Source organism: Suncus etruscus, chromosome 15 (assembly GCF_024139225.1).
Source record: "Suncus etruscus isolate mSunEtr1 chromosome 15, mSunEtr1.pri.cur, whole genome shotgun sequence".
Lineage (NCBI taxonomy): Eukaryota > Metazoa > Chordata > Mammalia > Eulipotyphla > Soricidae > Suncus > Suncus etruscus.
The window spans coordinates 54571128-54590941 of NC_064862.1; the positions used below are offsets into that span (position 1 = coordinate 54571128).

Genomic DNA, 19814 nt, shown 5'->3' on the forward strand with positions numbered 1-19814 from the left:
TTTCTGAGAATGAACAGAGCCCAAACTAGTCCATCTGGAACTTTTTTGCTCAGTCTCATCTGCCTCGGGACCACCCAAGTTACAGGTGGTGGTTGAAGGAAGTGAGGTTTTCTTGGGGGAATAACACTCACTGGTGCTCGGGGATTACTTTTAGCTCCGCACTCCAGAGTTATCCTGATGGGCTCAAGAGACCTTTTCGGATGCCAAGGATTGAACCCAGGTCACCCATATGCAAGGCAAATGCCCTCTCTGTTGTATTATTGCTCTGACCCCAGGAAGTGAGTTTTTCAGACACCATTTTCTGTTGCTGAGACTTGGAAGCTGCAATCGAGGAAACAGGGGTTCTCAGATTGAGGGGCTGGGGTCACTTTAGGACCCAACTACTGGTGCTTTGTTCAAACTCGGCAACCCAGGTTCAGAGTGTCATCCCCATGAAGTCTGGGTGGGGCCGAGCATTTCTATCTAGACCCACCAACCATGCAGTTTCTAGGAGAAGTGGGGCAAACTCTTGTAGCTCTCTGGGGCAGGTTCTGGACCTATGGCAGGGGTGTTCCCTTCATTGTCCCTCCTTTTCCTCTTGGGCTGTCTGTGGGGAAATTCCATCTCCCTGGGCCTCACCCAGACCAGCCAGACTAGAATCTTGGCCGAAGTCAAGTCTCGCTCTGCCCCAGTGAGTCACTGGCTCATTGAGGCTTGAGAAACAGCTTCCCAAGATGGGAACAGTGAAGGGGGAGAGAAGGAGACCCCAGCAAATGGGACACCCATGTGCAACTAAGCTGTACCGTTTCCATTCCAACATCTCGCCGTCACTGACATTGTGCCAAACTGCTGCAGGTCCCACTGTGGGCAGAAGGGCAGGTTCCCCTAAAAATGTCTTTACATCTTTAGGACTGGAGTGATAACAGCGAGGAAGGCATTTGCCTTGCACAAGGCCGATCCAGGTTCGATCATCAGCATTCCATATGGTCTCCTGAGCCTGCCAGGATTGATTCCTGAGCACAGAAACAGGAGTAACCCCTGAGCACTGCTGGGTGTGGCCGCAAAACAAAAACTAAAAAACAGTTAAACAAAATAATGTCTTTATAAGGGCAGGACCTGCAGCTGGCCTTAAAGAACGTGCCTCCTAGGTGTGAGTGAGACCCGTGGGTCTGACTTCATCTTCATGTGTCTAAAAATACTGCTCTTTTGATTTGTTTTGTTTTTGTTTTTGGGCCACACCTAGCAGCACTCAGGGGTTACTTCTGGCTCTACACTCAGAAATCACTCCTGGCAGGCTCAGGGGACCATATGGGATGCCAGGATTCGAACCACCATCCTTCTGCATGCAAGGCAAATGCCCTACCTCCATGCTATCTCTCCAGCCCCTTGATTTTATTTTATTTTTTTATTTTTTTATTTTTTTGGTGGTTTTGGGTCACACCCGGCAGTGCTCAGGGGTTATTCCTGGCTTCAGGCTCATAAATTGCTCCTGACAGGCACGGGGGACCATATGGGATGCCGGGATTCGAACCGATGACCTCCTGCATGAAAGGCAAATGCCTTACCTCCATGCTATCTCTCCAGCCCCTGATTTTATTTTTTTAATCATTAACAAATGTAAGATTCCAGGAGCCAGCAGGCTGACTCAGAGGCTCTGGGTCTAAGCCCTGGTATCACGCAGGCATTGAGCAGCTCAGAGCAGTGTCACCTAGCACCAAGGTGTCCAGTACACTCTGAGCAGTGCCGGGATCTGGTCACAAGCGCCTCTCTGCCCCAGACATTACCACCAGGCTCCAGGTGACAGGAGCTGTGCCATCGCTCATGTTCTGGAATGTTGTTTCCAAAGGCCCTGTCCTCTCCCACACACTGACACTCTGGGTTGAAAGCTTCGCCCTCTTCCCCCCCCCCCCCCCATTGTTTTTTGTTTTCTGGGTCATTCCTGACAGTGTTCAGAACTTTCTCCAGGGCCCTGCACTCAGGACTCACTCCTGGCATGGCTTAGGGGCAATGTGTAGCATGAGAGATCTAATCCAGACTGGCCACGTTCAAGGCAAGTACCCTGCCCACTGTACCTAGAGTGCTTGTTTGATTATTTTTTGTTCAGCTGTTCTATGGTCTCTGCAGGTTCTGACAGTCTTTGTTTTGCTTTGGGTCCACTTGTGGTGGTGCTCAGATCCTTTTTTTTTTTTTTTTTTTTTTTTGGTTTTTCGGGCCACACCCGTTTGATACTCAGGGATTACTCCTGGCTAAGTGCTCAGAAATTGCCCCTGGCTTGGGGGGACCATATGGGACACTGGGGGATCGAACCGTGCACAGTCCTTCCTTGGCTAGTGCTTGCAAGGCAGACACCTTACCTCTAGCGCCACCTGGCCGGCCCCCTTGCTGACAGTCTTAACCTGAAGTTTCACATTCATGGTAAAATCATTTCAGGCTGGGACTGGAGAAGTGGGACTAGGGAAGGCCACAGGCCTCGTAGACACAAAGCTCCATGTTTGGTTTCCAAGTGCCACCAGGCTGAGCGTCTCTACTGCACCTCAGACCTTTGAGCCAGCCTTGATCTCTCCCTTCCTTGGGTGAGAAAACCCAGGGGGACTTTGCCTGGATGGTTATTTGTAGGGCTTGCTGGGCACTTTGGGGCTACTTTGGAGCTGAGTTTGGGGAGTAAACAAACTGTTTCCAAGGTTCCGTGCAGTGTAGGTCCTTGAGTGGGGGTCCTGCCACCCTTTGAGTGGTTTCCCTGGTCCTTTCAAGATGTTGGAATTTGCATGTTTTTACAGGAAGAGATTTGCTTGTGGATAAGGACTAGGAGGGAGCTCGACACCAGACATAGGTGTGTGTGTGTGTGTGAGAGAGAGAGAGAGAGAGAGAGAGAGAGAGAGAGAAAGACAGACAGAGAGAGAGAAAGACAGACAGAGAGAGAGAAAGACAGACAGAGAGAGAAAGACACAGAGAGAGAGAGAGAGACAGACCAATACCAAATATGGTTGTGTGTGTGTGTGTGTGTGTGCCCAGTTTGCTTTGTGAATTCTATTTCACTGAGACCAGAGCCCTGTTCCATGTAATCTCTGCCTCTGAACAGTGTGTGTGGGGGTGCCTGGCCCTTCCTCTGTCCTCTTGGCCAGCAGGAACAAGGAGAGATACTTCAGGGCCAGCAGCTCTCTGTGACCTTGACTTTATCTCCAGTATCAGGGTGGATGAAACAGATGGGACCACACGGGTCGTTGTACATGGAGTACTTCTTCCTGAGAAAGACGAGCCTGTGTATCAGCCGGAGACCTTGGCCAGGCCGAAGAACAAAACCTTTCACTACATTAGGAGAAAATATGTGGTCCAGCCCTAGAGTGGTCACATGTTTTCCCAGGGCCCTGCTGATGAGGAGGTGTTGTCCCAGCTGTGGGTGTGGGAAGCTGGATGAGTGGGAGAGTTGATGAGCCATCCTGAAGGGTAGAGCCCAGCGTGTTCCAGGCTCACCTTAGGCACTTTCTAGAAATGGCTCCCTGGGCACTCATCTGAGAAGCCTCCTGGCTTCCTTTTTCCTCATTGGCTGGGAATTGGTACTTCACATCAAGGTCATGGATTGTGTCCTTTTGGGGAACTTGGGAAATGATTTAGTGGGTATATGGGGACAAAGGACACGGGAACCAGAGGAACAGAATGTCTGAATAAACTATGACTTAGGAAGAGAGGTGCAGGCTGCAATGACCGTACTTAAATGGCTAGGTTTTTTTGCTTTTGTTTTTGTTTTTGTTTTTTTAAAGAAATCTTTGAATCGTGAAAACAGAAAAGTCTAGGGACCTGGAAAGCCTGGGTAGGGCTTTTTCCAGACCTGGCTGGAGCTAGGTGCCCTGAAACTCAAGTTGGGGAAGACTCTCTCACTCAGCAGGCAGACCAGCTTGGGGGTGACAGTGACAGAGACTAGGTGATGTTGCCCCCAAGCTTGTCTTCCCCTGGATACATCAGCGCACCTACAAGCCAGTCCAGAGATTAAGTCGGGGCGAGCTAGTGGTGAGCTTCATAGGACCTGGCTTGCTTTCCCTCTGAAGAGACACTCGCCTGAGTCTTCATTTCCTGCCATCCACTCACCCTCTCATCCACCGCCCACTCCATCCGCTTACCCACCCAGTATCCTCCCTGCCCCTGCTGTCCCTTTCACCCTTCCAATTTCAGCTGTTTCCTATAGTTTCTTCCTCATCTTGAAGCTCCCCTGTCTTTTGCTCAAAAGATTATTCTGTTCTGCTGTTTGGAATTTCTCGATGTTTTCTATCTATCCTCTACCATGTTCTTCCTTTGCTGAATACCAAGCTCTTGTCTCCTGGAGCTCACTGAATGTGCTTCTCAGACAGGAAGCACAATTTCTCCTCGAAAGACACTAAGGACTTTCTGGTGGTGTTTGTTTAAGGAGATATTGTTTTCACTCACTGAGCTTGGCAGGCTTCTCCTTGTTTCCCAATTGGTTTTCTAGTGTTCTTTGCTGTGCTGGGGGAAAGGTTGAGTTTTGGCCGTTTGAGCCCTTGGGAGATGCTGAGGGACTAGACTAGGTTGTTCTCTGTTGACTCTGCTCATCTGGAGGGTGGGGCAGTAGGCAGCCAGCCAGGACCTGTGGTGTGGACTATTTATATCAGGTTTTCCATGTTAAAGTTTGTGCTTTGGGGACCAACAGGACAGTTCAACAGGTTGCCTTACAGGCAGCTGACCTGGATTCATTCGATCCCCGGCATCCCATGTGATCCCCACCCTGAACATGGGCAGAACATTCCTGAGCAAAGAGCCTAGGAGTAAGTCCTGAGCATTGCCAGGTGTGGCCTATAAAACCTATAGATTAAAAAAAGAAGGTACCTTTTCATATCGTGGACAGACAGCTACTGTCAGCTCTGGAACCTTTTCATAGCCCTGTAGATAGTCCTAGAGTCCTCAGTAATCACCTCATCCCCACCCAGCACCCTCGCCTCGTTCTACTCTGTCTTGGTGCATCTACCCTTCCTAGAAATTTCCAACCTCTGTGGGACTCGATCTCCTGCCCATGCCATCAGCTCCTCTTCTTCCCCATGGTCATGTCCCAGGTTTGGGTTGGCTGGCTCCCTGGAGCATTTGGAGCCAAGAGTGTCTCTGTATAGGGAGACTGTAACCTGAAGGGCTAGTGATCATGTCTGAAGCCCACTGAGCCTTGTGCTTCTAAGCCTGGCACCCGATTCCCAGGTGCGAGTAAATGACTGCCAGGATCAGGACTGCCATGCCCTTGAGGACTGGTGGACCAAGCACCTTAGAGGCCGAAGCAAGGAGTTTGGATCGAGTCCAGCAGCAAAAATGGCAGACATATGATCTATGATCCAGCTATACCACTCCTAGGGATATGCCCTAGAAACACAAAAACATGGGGCCGGTGAGGTGGCGCTAGAGGTAAGGTGTCTGCCTTGCAAGCGCTAGCCAAGGAAGGACCATGTTTCGATCCCCTGGCGTTCCATATGGTCCCCTCAAGTCAGGGGCAATTTCTGAGCGCTTAGCCAGGAGTAACCCCTGAGCATCAAATGGGTGTGGCCCGAAAAACCAAAAAAAAAAAATAGAAACACAAAAACACAGCACAAAAATGCCTTCCGGGCCCGGAGAGATAGCACAGCGGTGTTTGCCCTGCAAGCAGCCGATCCAGGACCAAAGGTGGTTGCTTCGAATCCCGGTGTCCCATATGGTCCCCCGTGCCTGCCAGGAGCTATTTCTGAGCAGACAGCCAGGAGTAACCCCTGAGCACCGCTGGGTGTGGCCCAAAAAAAAAACAAAAAAACAAAACAAAAAAAAAAATGCCTTCCTCACACCTATATTTATTGCAGTGCTATTTACAATAGTCAGAATCTGGAAACAACCAAGGTGCCCTTCAACAGATGAATGGCTAAAGAAACATATACATATAATGGACATATACACAATGGAATAATTTGCAGCCATCAGGAGAGATGAAGTCATGAAATTTTCCTATACATGGATATACATGGAAACCGTTACGCTGAGTGAAATAAGCCAGAGGGAAAGAGAGAGACACAGAATAATCTCACTGATCTATGGGTTTTAAGAAAAATAAAAGACATTATTGTAATAATACCCAGAGACAATAGAGATGAGGGCTGGAAGGACTGGCCCATGGTATGAAGCTTAACACAAAGAGTGGTGAATTTAGTTAGAGAAATAACTACATTAACTATCATGACAATGGTAATGAGTGAGAGAAGTAGAATACCTATCTTGAATACAGGCAGGGGGTGGGGGAGGAGGGGGATGGGGGACATTGTGGTAGGAATGTTGCACTGGTGAAGGGAGTGTTTTTTTTTTGTGTGTGTGTTTTTGTGTGTGTTTTTTTTTTTTTTTTTTTTTTTGGTTTTTGAGCCACACCTGGCATTGCTCAGGGGCTACTCCTGGCTGTCTGCTCAGAAATAGCTCCTGGCAGGCACAGGGGACCATATGGGACACCGGGATTCGAACCAACCACCTTTGGTCCTGGATCGGCTGCTTGCAAGGCAAACACCGCTGTGCTATCTCTCTGGGCCCGGGAGTGTTCTTTTTATGACTGAAACCCAACTACAAACATGTTTATTTATGGTGCTTAAATAAAGATACTATTAAAAAAATGGCATACAGATACTGCAGCAAAGCCTGGTGCACCCCCAGGTTGTAAACAGGGTGAAGGAGGCTGGTGGGAAGACAGCAGGGCTCCCTGGTGGTGCTGACCAACTGAACTCTGGAAGGCAAGAAGAATCCTTAAGTTCCAGGAGCCAGGCATGGAGCTGAGCCCTGTTCTGTGTCCACCTGCTTAATGGCGCCATCTTGAGATCTTGGGGGACCCATATTAGCTCCTCACACGTTTCCAGTCATGATGTGAGGGAGTCTCCAACTCTGATCCCTCTCTTTTCTTTTCTTTTCTTTTCTTTTCTTTTCTTTTCTTTTCTTTTCTTTTCTTTTCTTTTCTTTTCTTTTCTTTTCTTTTCTTTTCTTTTCTTTTCTTTTCTTTTCTTTTCTTTTCTTTTCTTTTCTTTTCTTTTCTTTTCTTTTCTTTTCTTTTCTTTTTTTTTTTTGGTTTTTGGGCCACACCCGGCATTGCTCAGGGTTACTCCTGGCTGTCTGCTCAGAAATAGCTCCTGGCAGGCATGGGGGACCATATGGGACACCGGGATTCAAACCAACCACCTTTGGTCCTGGATTGGCTTCTTGCAAGCCAAACGACACTGTGCTATCTCTCCAGGCCCTGATCCCTCACTTTTCATCTCCAGCAGCTGCTGTTTGGGGTCAGAGCATGGGGCAGCCTCCAAGAGATGAGATTCAAGATGAAGCAGGCCCTGTCTGATAGGGGTACAGGGCAGAGGCCCCCGCTCGTATCAAGCCCCCCAAGAATGCCCAACTTAGAAGGGCTGTAAGACTCATTGGTGGAGGTGATGGGACTTGAGGCACCTGGTCACTCATTTTTCTAGTTCTGGGGTGTCTGACAACTTCCTGCCTGATGCCCAGACCTGTCCCCAATGGCCTCCTACGGGGACTCACACGGTGTTGCTTTTTCTGCCTGCAGGTGGCGCTGTCCACATTCTCCGTCTATGTGATGGTCGACAAGAACAATGTGCTGGACGCCCAGAGAGCCTTTGTGTCCCTGGCCCTGTTCAACATCCTCCGCTTTCCACTCAATATCCTGCCCATGGTCATCAGCAGTGTTGTGCAGGTATGCCAGACCTCCATGCCCTCACCCACCCTGCCACTCTCACTCTTGTCCTCTCTCTCCATCTCTCTCCCTCTCACCCTCTCTATCTCTCCTTTTCCCTCTCTTGCACCCACTCCCTTCCACTCCCTCTCTCTGTCTCTCCGCTCTTTCTCCCTCCTCTCTCCTCTCTCTTTCCCTCCTCTCTCTCTCCCTCTCTCCTTCTCTGTCTCTCTCTTGCCCTTTTACTCTGGGGGCAGAAAGGCAGGCAGGAAGGTGAATCTCCACACTGTTCCCCTGATCAGTGTTCGGACTCTCTGAGTCCTGCAGGCTTGGCAACCCCCCCTCCCCCCTCCAGCAGGCCTCTTCTGCCTCTTCTCCTGACTGATGCCAAGGGTTCAAGCTGGCCACAGTGCACAGAGACAGTCTGGAGGCTGGGGTGCCAGCTGGGAATGTGGCACAGCCTGGCTTGGCCAGCAAATCCCATGAATGCGGCCGGAAGGGCCTCTGAGATCTCTGGGGGTGGCCACACTCAGGCACACTGATTTCTTGTGTGTGTGTTTTTTCTTGAGGGGAGTTGTGGGGAACCACTTAGTTTACTTAGCACCAGCAGAAGGGGGATTCTGTGGCCTCAGTGCCTGTAATCACCACTACAAGGGGTTCCCAGTTGCCAATGTGTGTCCTGAACTGCCCAGGACTGCTGTGTTCTGGAGACTCTCGAGCTGTCTTCTGGGGAACCTCAAGCCCCTCTTGTTTCTGCTTCCGAAACGATGGGGGCAGGGCTGGGCCTCAAATGAAACTGTGGCAAGGCTGCCTAGTCTGTTCTGTGGAAAAGCTTTAAAAACACCCTAGGCCTCTTGTTGCTTTTGCGCAGGCGAGTGTGTCCCTGAAACGCCTCCGTGTCTTCCTGTCACACGAGGAGCTGGACCCTGACAGCATTGAGCGGCGGTCCATCAAGGATGGTATGTATGTGCACGCACGAACACACGTGCACCACGAGTGTGATCGTGCGTATATGTGAGAGCACACACGTATAGGATAAGTATGTGAGCAAATGTGTGTAAGCAGACACATATGTCCTATGCATGTGATAGTGTGTGCATGTCTAAGCACGATAACACACATGTGTAATCTGAGTGTGTTACCAATACGGTCATGCTTCCTGCAGGGCTATAAAGACCCACACACAACTTGCCTGAACTTCATGACCTTGCCTGATCCACTGTGGGCTCCCCCAACTTTTCTGGGTCCTGCTATATGTCCTAGAAGGAACCTAGTGCCCTCTCCTGACCTGGGATGTCCTGAGATGCTGATTGGCCCCTGCGTACACTGAGCCTGAGACTAACATCTGCTTCCAGTGGCTTTTTAGATTTCCTAAAATAGCACCTGCCCTTCCCAGCTCTTCTTTCTAAGGTTAAGCAGCAATTTCCTCAGGCCATAGACTGATTCTCTGAGGCATGGGGAGGAGGGTACACTTGACTGAACAAATCAACAACTTGGAATTGCACCCCCAGCTCTTGCACTGGGTGATTTGCAAGTTTTTAGAATCAGAAAGGTTGTAATTGGGGAGGGGGGTTTGCAGAGAGAGAAAAGGGGGTAGGACCTTTGTTCCTGGTTCTGTCCTCCCCCTACCCCAGCACCCATTTTCTGCTTCTCACTGGCCCCTGAAGCAGGGGGTGGGAGATGGTGAGAAGATGCTGTGCTGGGTTCTAGGATTTGGGGGTGTCTCAACTTAGAACACAAGGGTCCGCCCTGTGGAGTATGGAGAAGGCCCTGGGAGCTGCCCAGCCGCCAGACACAGCCTTGCTTCCCCAATCCTGTTTGCAGCTCTTTGCCGCTGCCCCTGAGGTCCCACTGGTTAGAAAGGCATCTGGGAGGGTGTGCAGAACGATAGCACAGTTGGTAGAAAGGTTGTCTTGCTTCTTTGCAGCTGCCTTGAGTTTAATCCCTGGCATCCTGGTCCTCCGAGCCAGGAATGATTTCTGAGTGCAGAGCCAGGAATAGCCCCTGAGTTCCACTGATTATGGACTCCCCCCACCCCCCCAAAAAAGGCAGCCCCAAGCCCCTGCAGCCCCTAGGGTGCCTGACATGAGTGTGTTCCTCACAGGTGGCATCACACACAGCATCACTGTGAAGAGTGCCACGTTCACCTGGGCCCGGAGTGACCCACCCACACTGAACAGGTGAGCCCATGGGGTGCCTGGCTCAGGGATTCCCACGGAAGTCACCTGACAGGAACCTGACATAGGTTGGGGACTGGCAGCTCACTGAATTGGAAAGACTCTCCTCAGGAATGGTTTGACCCAGACCCAGGCCCCCTGGACTGCTCGATTCCTGAGAGGTTTCTGAGGTGGGGGTCCACTTTCTGTGGGAGGACCAAGGGGCCCATTCATTCCCTCCAGAGAGAGCTGACATCCCTTCACCCCGTTCCCACACGGAGGCAGGTTCTGGGAACCAAGCTTGGCCATGGAAAAGATCAGAGAAAGTCCCAGATAGGAAGGAGACCTGATGGCCTGATCCTATTCTGTGCCAGCTGCCAACCAGCTCTCTCCCCTTCCCAGCATCAGCTTCTCAGTGCCAGAGGGTGCCCTGGTGGCCGTGGTGGGCCAGGTGGGTTGTGGGAAATCTTCCCTGCTCTCTGCACTCTTGGCTGAGATGGACAAGCTGGAGGGACACGTGACTGTGAAGGTAAGTGAGCTGTGGGCAGGACCGAGCTATGGCACAAGGGGAGGGCAGGGATTTTGCACTGTCAGTCCCTGAAGTTCTACACAGTCCCCCCCAGCACCACCAGAAGTAATTCCTGAGCACTTGAACATTAGTGTAGTTCCAAAACTAAAAGGTGTGTTGAGAGTCCAGTAAAGGAGCTGGAGGCCTTCAAGGAAGAGTCAGTCAGTATAGGTGCCTCTGGGCTGTGTGTGACAAGGGTCCCAGTCCCCGTGGAGCTGGGTCCCCCATCAGGAGGCCAAAGTATAGTCCATTTCTTCCTGCTCTGACTAGCATACAGGAGACATTTGGTGGCCTCGCAGCAGCTCTCGCCCGCCTGTCTCTCCTCTTTTTTTTTTTTTTTTTTTTTTTGTGTCACTGCTGCCTACAGTTAATTTTCCTGACTCCTAAGGGAAAGGACATTTTCTCACTGTGTTAGTCTAATCAGGGACACTGACCCTAGAAACCCTTGAACCCCTCCCTAGAAGTTTCACCCTTCAGCTCCTGGCACCAGGTCAGCTACTGCTGACCCTATGTAGGTTCTGGTCTCAGTTCAGGGATTCAGCAGCATTGGTGATTCAGTTTTCTCCTGGGTGCACCCGGGAGGAAAGTGTCTCACGAAGCAGCCCTTCCTCTCAGCGGCTCTGTCTGCCTGCCTGCCAGCCTGCCTGCCAGCCTGCCTGTCTGTCTGACGTGCTCTGTTCTAAACCCCACTCCCATCACTCGCACAGGGTTCTGTGGCCTACGTCCCCCAGCAGGCCTGGATCCAGAATGGCTCTCTGCAGGAGAACATCCTGTTTGGACGCCCACTTCAGGAGGGCTATTACCAGGCGGTCATTGCAGCCTGTGCCCTCCTGCCAGACCTGGAAATGCTACCCAGCCGCGACCGGACAGAGATTGGGGAGAAGGTAAGCCTGGTACCTCCCTACCAACCCAAGAAAGCATTCCAGGCTCCTTCCCTGTGTCCAGTGTCACATACTGTTCCCACTAGATAGCTTTGCTGAGGTCCCCCCACTCATGAACCAGATCCTGTTGCTCTGTGACTCCCTGTAGGTAAACTAAGCCTGTTTCCTCCACCTCTTAGGCAAACGCCTGTGTCCAAACTAGAACCCAAGTCCCTGTGGGTGCTAGCAGCTTGCACTGTCACTGTCTGCTCAGGCTCTGTGATCTGCAACCTCCAGACTCCTGGGAACTCACCATATACATGTCTCTCTCTATATATTTCTCTCTTTCTCTCTCTCTCTCTCTCTCCCTCCCTTCTTCCTTCCCTCCTTCCCTCCTCCAACCCTCACTCTATCCGCAGGGTGTGAACCTGTCTGGGGGCCAGAAGCAGCGTGTGAGCCTGGCCCGCGCCGTCTACTGCAACTCAGACATCTACCTGTTCGATGATCCCCTGTCAGCCGTGGATGCACACGTGGGCAAACACATCTTTGACAAAGTCATCGGCCCCAAGGGGATGCTGAAGCACAAGGTACCTGCTTCCTGGAGATGGGGGAGAAGGGATGTGACACCAGAAGGGGTGGCCACCCGCTTAGAAAATGTTCCTGTCTTGCCTCGGAAAGTTCTAGAACAAGAATCCTCAGGGGCCCATAGGCTTGTGCCCCTGAGGTTTGTGTCTGACCCCCCCACGTGCAGTGCTGAGTGCCCCAGCTTCCTGCCATGGAAGAATTGACACTGGGGTTGGGGTGGGGCCTAGAGGGAGTGCACAGGAGACAGGAGTCTTGTGCTGTATACAGCTGATGAGACTTACATCCCTGGTACCCCATATAGTTCCCTACTCCCCACCTGACATGAGTAAGCCCTGAGCACCAACAGGTCTGACTCCCAAAGCCCTAATAATAACAAGAATAATCATTGTTATTATAATAATAAATGGGGCTGGAGCCATAGTACAGCAGAGAAGGCACTTGATTTGCACATGGCCAACCTGGGTTTGATCCCTGGCATTCCAGAGAGTCCCCTGAGCCTTGCCAGGAATGATTCTTGAGTGCAGGACCAGGAGGAGTAAGCCATGAGCACCATTTGATGTAGCCCAAAGCATACCAATTATCTGCTGCATGGCCCTTGGGCCTTTCACTTTTGTTTTGGGGCTGTACCCGATGGTGCTCAGGGGTTACTCCTGCACTCAGGAATAACTCATGGTGGCCCCAGAGGACCATATGGGATGTGGGGGATGAAACCTGAGTAGGCTGCATGCAAGACAAATGTCCACCCCACTGTACTATAGCTCTAGCTCCGGTCCTTTTGCTTTTTCTTTCTCATCTCTCTCCCTGTGCCCTTGTTGGTTGAGTTCCAGCCCTTTCCTGCTTTATGCTCAGCATCCAGCACAAACTTGTTTTACTTTCATTTGACTCGTGTTCTGATTTAGTTGTTTTCCTTTTTATTTATTTACTTGGTTTTGGGTACACACCTGGTCGTGCTCAGGGGTTACTTATGGCTCTGTGCTCAGAACTCACTCCTGGCAGGGGTGTGGGACCATGTGGGATACCGGGAATCAAATCTGGGTCCATACAGGGCTGGCTACATGCAAGATAAGCGCCCTACCTTGCTCCAGCCTGTTTTCCTTTTTTTTGGTTTTTGGGTCACACCCAGCAGCGCTCAGGGGCCACTCCTGGCTCTATGCTCAGAAATTGCACCTGGCAGGCTCGGGAGACCATATGGGAATTCAGGGATTCAAACCACCGTCCTTCTGCATGCAAAGCAAATGCCTTACCTCCATGCTATCTCTCTGGCCCTGTTTTTCTTTTTAATTTCACAAAAGCTCTCTGCTTTCTAACTTCTCTGTAAACACACGCCCTACCTTTTATCTCTGCTTGAACCTAGAGTCAGATTATCTCCAGTCCTTCCCTTACCATTTCCACAGTCTTTGTGCCCATCTGTTTCCACTGGGATCATTGTTGCCACATCTCAGGTTTGGGTTAGGGTAGGGGGTCTTTTTTGTTGCACATTTTCAGTCACCTGATTCTTTTCCTTACCATATTTCTCCCACCTATCTTTATGATGCCAGACTTTGGGGTAGGGATAGATCCACAATCACAGGATATCCAGGAGGTTCCTGGTTCCTGCCGGGGGAAGGAGTGTACACACCTCTGGCCCCATATGCCCTAATGCTGCCTTCTCTCCCCGCGGCCCTGCAGACACGGCTTCTGGTCACTCATGGCATCAGCTACCTACCGCAGGCCGATGTGGTCATCGTTTTGAACGGCGGCAAGATTTCTGAGATGGGCTCATACCAGGAGCTGCAGGCCCGCCAGGGCGCCTTTGCCGAGTTTCTACACACCTATGCCAGTGCAGAGAAGGAGCATAGTGAGCAGGAAGACGGTAAGGGGGCTCTGTCTCCATGGGTATCTGAAGGTGCCACTGTGCCCCAAGGAAGGCTTCCTGGGTGCACTCTGGAATCAGCACGTCCTCTCAAGGGTTACTGAACTGAGAAAAGGAGTCCCTGTGCTATCCACCCCGTCACTGCCCTGTGCTTTGGTGAAGGGCTGGCAGCCACACACTCAGGACATGGAATTGACTTGTGACCTCCTTGGTGTCATGTGGCACAGGGCAGGGCTGGTGTGGGAGTATGGTTGGAGTGAGGGGTGAGCCCGGCATAATAGGACCTGGGCTCAAGCAACGCATGTTCAGCTCAGCCCTGAGACCCTCTCTGAGCCTCAGTTGCATCCCTGTCAAGTGGCAGAAGGACAGAAGCAGCCCACAGTGGCAGGGCTGGATCCAGGTGCACATATACTAATCACTAAACGCTGGGGGGAGCAAGCAGCCTTTGCTCCTGCCAGTATCCTCCTCACCACATATTTACATGCCAGGTCAGCAGCACCCGCCGCCTCCCAGCTGTCTCACAGGGTCACTTTAGAGTTGGCTGCCATGCCGTCCTTCTGCAGCCAGTGTGATGGGACTTCTCAGGATCCGTCTCTCTCCAAGGTTCTGGGGTGGCCTGAGGAGGTGGTTCCACAAGCTGCTGTGTTTTGTCAAGTAGAGGTTCAAACACCCAGCATTGCTGAAGTCGCCTCCCAGAAACTGGTGAGAAGAAGAGGAAGGAGAAGGGAAAGGGGAAGGAAGGACATATAGACACAGGAGGAAATGGAGCCACAGTACAGAGATTAAAGAATTTTGCTTGCACCTGGCCAGCCAGTCTGACCCCCAGCCCCATATATGATCCTCCCAACCCCACCATCAGTGCTCCCTGAGTGCAGATGAGATGCTGGCGTGGTGACAACTCTCCCTGTCTCAATTATTGTTGGGCTTTGGTTTGGAGGTCACACCTGCAGTACTCAGATAAAATTCCTGCCTCTGAGGCCCTGTTAGGTGAAAGAAGTGGTGGGCCCTGGAACTTTCTTCCCAGAGGGCCATGTCTCGCCCTCTAGCCCCTCAGCTGGTATTTTCCCTCCTTTCCCCCACTGCATCATGGCTCTTTCTGCAGGACATGGCCGGCTGCCTTATTCTGAGGCGGTTTCCCTGCAGGCCGCCCTTCAAGTGTCAGAAATGCCATCTGCCCCGAGACTATCCAACCCAGAGCCCCAGCCCCACCCCTGGCAGCTCATCTGTGCTCAGCTCGTGCCCGCCACTGGTTCTCTACCACTGCTAGGAAGGCTGCCAGGGCTGGAACTTGGCAGTGGAAATCCATGCCACTCTCATGCCAGCTGCACGTGCTAGGCAGGGACCTTGGGCTGCCTGGAACATGGTTTTGACTTCTAAGGGAAAGGATTTTTCATTTCCCTGTGCTGGTATTTATCAGGTCATTTTTAGGACACCCAAACATAGGTTTGGAGTGATTCTCATCAGGACAGAGAATGGAAAGAACCAGACTGGGGCCCTGAAATAATCACTCTACTGGAAAACTTGGGGCAGGACTTAAAAAAAGTTTAAAAAAATTAAGAAGTTGTAAGGGGGCCAGTACAATAGCACAGAGGATAGAGCAATTGCCTTGTGCGTGGTCAACCAGGGTTCGAGCTCTGGCATCCCATGTGGTCTCCAGAGCACTGCCAGGAATGACTCCTGAGTGAAGAGCCTGGAGAAATCCCTGAGTCCCACTGGGTATACCCCAGAACCCCCAAAATGTATAAGGCCACTCATTGACCTTTTCCTTCTGGAAGGCAGTGACCATCTTGAATTAATTCTGGCCTCCAAAGGTACCTAGAAGGATCAAAAGTGTTTTACCAGTTTGTCCTTCCTACCTGGGCTGGGAGAACATATGGCGGTGAGTTGGGTGGGTGGGGGGGTCAGATCTCTAGAATATTCTAGGTATGAGGGTCTCATAGCCCTAGAATGCCCAGGATGTGCCCTCCAGAAGACCCCCCACTCACTGGGAATCACCTCCCACCTGTGTTGTTTGAGGAACACCAAGTGGCACCCCAACTTCCTGCCACATCGATGGGAATCCAGCAGTGCTACTGCTGATTAGAACCTGCTAAAAATGTCTTCACCTCAAGGCCTGTATTTTTCCCATACATACCAGATTTTTTTGGGGGGGGGGCCTCACCTGGTAACGCTCAGGGGTTATGCCTGGCTATGTACTCAGAAGTCGCTCCTGGCTTGGGGGACCATATGGGACGTCGAGGGATCGAACCACAGAACCGCAGTCCGTCCTAGGCTATCGCTGGCAAGGCAGACACCTTACCTCTAGCCGCCACCATGCTGGCCCAATTTTTTTTTTTTTTTACAATGTTGCAGGGTCTTTCCTACCAGTCCTTCCAGACAGCTGGACCTGGAAGCTCAGCAAGTCCTGCAATAGGGAAGCAGGAAAAGGAACACAGTGCAGGGCTCAATATAAGATCTGACCACTGAGCTATCTCCCCAGCCCTTTGTTACTTAGCTGTGAAGCTCCCTCATCCTCACCCTTGACATTCCTCACCTTTGGGGTGCTCAGTGCTACCCTGAGTTCCAGGGGCCCGTTGTCAAGGGGTCTTCAAACTATGGCCCACGGGCCACATATTGTATTTATTCCCATTTTGTTTCTTCACTTCTAAATAAGATATATGTAGTGTGCATAGAAATTTGTTCATAATTTTTGTTTTTACTATAATCTGGCCCTCCACTGAAGGACAGTGAACTGGCCCTGTTTAAAAAGTTTGAGGACCCCTGGTACAGTGCAACCGCCAGTGGATCAGTGCACATTTCTTTGGGCCATCCTCAGCAGCCACCTTCCTCCCCTTCTGGGGCCTGGTGCACATAGGGGCCGCAGTGAAAGGAGTAGGCTGGCCAAGATAGCCTCAGTCTGTTTGGTCAGAACCGAGGCCCAAGTTAATCAGAGCCTGGGGCCATGTGGGGTTTTCCAGAGCCTGCTTAAGAATAAACAGAGGGGGCCGGGCGGTGGCGCTGAAGGTAAGGTGCCTGCCTTGCCTGCACTAGCCTTGGACAGACCGCGGTTCGATCCCCCGGTGTCCCATATGGTCCCCCAAGCCAGGAGCAACTTCTGAGCACATAGCCAGAAGTAACCCCTGAGCGTTACCGGGTGTGGCCCAAAAACCCAAAAAAAAAAAAAAAAAAAAAAAAGAATAAACAGAGAAGGGGTGAAGAGATAGCATGGAGGTAGGGTGTTAGCTTTGCTTGTAGAAGGATGGTGGTTCAAATCCCAGCATCCCATATGGTCCCCCAAGCCTACCAGGAGTGATTTCTGAGCATAGAGCCAGGAATAACCCCTAAGCGCTGCTGGGTGTGACCCAGAAACAAACAGACACACACAAAAAAAAAAACCCAGAGAAGCTGGGGTGTGTGGGGGTGTGGTTACCACTGGGGCTGAGCAGCTGGGCATGGCCCTGGGCAGCCAGGTGAAGTTCAAGGTCTGCAGAGGTGCCTAGTGGCTTGACCTGCTATTTCTGTCACCCAAGGGGCCCTCAAGTTCCCCAGCTTTGTCTCATATTCGTGCTGCCATTGGTAGCAGCACACTACCCCACTCCCTTCAGACTTGGCTTCTCCTCGCTCTACAGTATATGGTACATGTCACTAGGGTTTGAGGCCTAGTTCCATGGTACTACCTGAGCGGAAGCTCCCAGGGCATTTCCAGGAACCCATGTCTGTAGGAAGAAGGGTCCTTCCTGGTGCTGAGACTCATGTTGGGAAATGAATGAGTTGGGTGCGCTGGGACACGTCATAATGATCCAGGGGTCCCATCTTGGACCTCTTAGCCCACCTTCGGGAATGCACTGGGTCCAAAGGAGGTCAGAGCTACTGGTGCCTGAGCCTCTTTGGGCTGGCATGTGGGCCAGAACTAAGAGGTGGCAACTCCTTTGGTCGGGTGGGATGGGCTTCAGTAGTGCCTATGGCCATGTCCCTTGGGACACCCCACACTGGATGGGGAAACTGAGGCACGGGTACTCGACCAAGTTTTCCCCTCATTCTCACGAAGAGAGTACACCTCAATGCAATGGAATGTTTGCTGTTTCTGGGTGCTCAACCCTTTCTTGCATCTTCTGACTTTCTAGGTGGCACAGCCTCAGATGAAGGGCAAGGTTAGTGGTACCCAGCTTCTGTGGCACCCAGCTTTTATGGTGCCCGGTGTTCTTGGCACCCAGCTTCTGTGGCACCTGGTGTTCATGACTCCTGCTTCTTTTGTTTTCCTGGTGGCAGTGTTTGTAGAATCAGCAATGCTTATGCTGTAGCCATGTTCCTGGGCAGGGCCCCGGATATTCAGATTTCTGCCCAATTGGTCTAAGTTCCCCACTCCATGGGGAGCAGTGGGGGACAAGCAGAATGGGATGTACAGGCCCTTGCTAGTGAGAACTTGGGGGTCCTGCATCCTGGACAGATCCACAGGAACTGCCTTTGGTCCGTGTGGCCTACTATGGTTCCAACCTTTGGGGCAGAGTTTAGATGGGCAGCCTGTGTGCTGGGGTGGGGCCCTGGAGCAGCCAGGCCATAGATCCTGGGGTCTCAGAACTCCCTGTCGCAGTTGGGAACTTCCCAGTGGCCCTGGCTGTGGGCTGGCAGGAAGGGAGAGGTAGCCCTGAGCTCCACCTGGCCTGGGCAGAGAGCACAGGGAAGTCAGCAGAGGCTGCCCCAGGGCATCCCTGTGGGACAGTGGGGATATGGGGCCATCATTCCCTCAGAGGAAGCTGGATCAGGCTTGGGCCCATGGCTGGCACATGCACGTGCTTTGCTGCATCTATTTGCTGTTTTCAGTGTGCCAGAGTTGGCAGTAAAAGGGCATGTAGAGCTGCCCTCTTCAGCCCTGGTCTGCCTCGTAGTAGGGCACATTTAACACGTCTGCCCTGGGTTTGAGCCCCAGCACTGCCCTTGATCACTGCCAGGAGTGCTTCTCTCCACAACACTAAAAATAATACTAGTAATAATAATTGGGGCCGGAGAGATGGCATGAAGTAGTGTGTTTGCCTTGCATGCAGAAGGATGGTGGTTTGAACCCCGGCATCCAATATGGCCCCCCAGGCCTGCGGGAGCGATTTCTGAGCATAGAGCCAGGAGTAATCCCTAAGCGCTGCCAGGTGTGACCCAAAAACCAAAATATAAATAAAAAATAATACTAGTAATAATAATAAAGGGACGTGGGACCAGAGAGGTGATAAGGCACCTTGCCAGAGATCAATTTCTGGCACCATATATGGTCCCTTGAGCCCTGCCAGGAGTGATTCCTGAGTGCAGAGCCAGGAATAAGCCCCGAGCACTGCCTAATATGTTCCTAAACAAAACAAGCAAAATAAATTAATAATAATAATAATAATAATAATAATAATAATAATAATAATAATAATAATAAAGGAGCCAGGGGGTGGCTTTCTTGGTAAAGTCTGGGTTTTGCATGATGCGACCCTGAGTTTAGTCCCCAGCACACTCAGATGCTTTTCCCAGATGTAGGACACTCGCCCCATCCACCCATCCTGTTCACCTAAACTTCCCTCACAGCCAAGCTGCTCCCCCCCACCTCCGCCATCCACAGGTGTACCCCCTCTTGGTCCCTCTCAGGCTCTTGGGGGCCTTTCCCGGGGTTCTGCTTCACTCCTGCACTTCAGCCTGTACCCCAAGTCACCCTGGCCCAGTGTTTCCTGCGTTCCCCCATCCAGCAACGCTGTGTCCCTCTGGGTTCCTGCAACACACTTTCACCGAAAATGGGACAGTATACCTGCAGGGAAGACTGGACTGTTCAGTCTCTCCCTTGGTGGGTGACTCCCCCTGGTGGTCAGTATTCCTGAGCTCCCACAGGAGACCTGGCACTCGTTATATTGGAATATGCTTCCTCTTCCCCTGGCTCTGTGCTCAGGGATCACTCCTGGCAGTGCTTAGGGGACTCGAGATCAGCCCCTAACACTCCTCCTGCTGTATTATCTCTGCCCCATGTGATGCTGTGTTTGTGTGAGAGAAATGGCCACCCCATGTCCCCTAAAACTCCTACCCTTGAGCAACCAGAGAAACCTATGGGACCATCCGAGCTCTAGTCTGAATTGGTAGTGGCCTGTCCTCAGGATTGTCAGTTCCCCATGCATGGTCCCAGTGTCCTAGCCCCATGGAC

The 19814-nt window shown here is 51.6% G+C and overlaps 1 protein-coding gene across 1 annotated transcript in view; it reads left to right on the top strand.

The window, feature by feature from the left end:
- Positions 1–19814, top strand: part of ABCC1 (ATP binding cassette subfamily C member 1) — an 86812-nt gene that overhangs the window by 50506 nt on the left and 16492 nt on the right. The window contains exons 13-20 of the mRNA XM_049789259.1: positions 7526–7672; positions 8523–8610; positions 9756–9831; positions 10210–10336; positions 11083–11259; positions 11655–11822; positions 13489–13672; positions 17776–17802. Of these exons, the coding sequence (XP_049645216.1) occupies positions 7526–7672; positions 8523–8610; positions 9756–9831; positions 10210–10336; positions 11083–11259; positions 11655–11822; positions 13489–13672; positions 17776–17802 (994 nt within the window). The remainder of the gene's footprint in view (positions 1–7525; positions 7673–8522; positions 8611–9755; positions 9832–10209; positions 10337–11082; positions 11260–11654; positions 11823–13488; positions 13673–17775; positions 17803–19814) is intronic.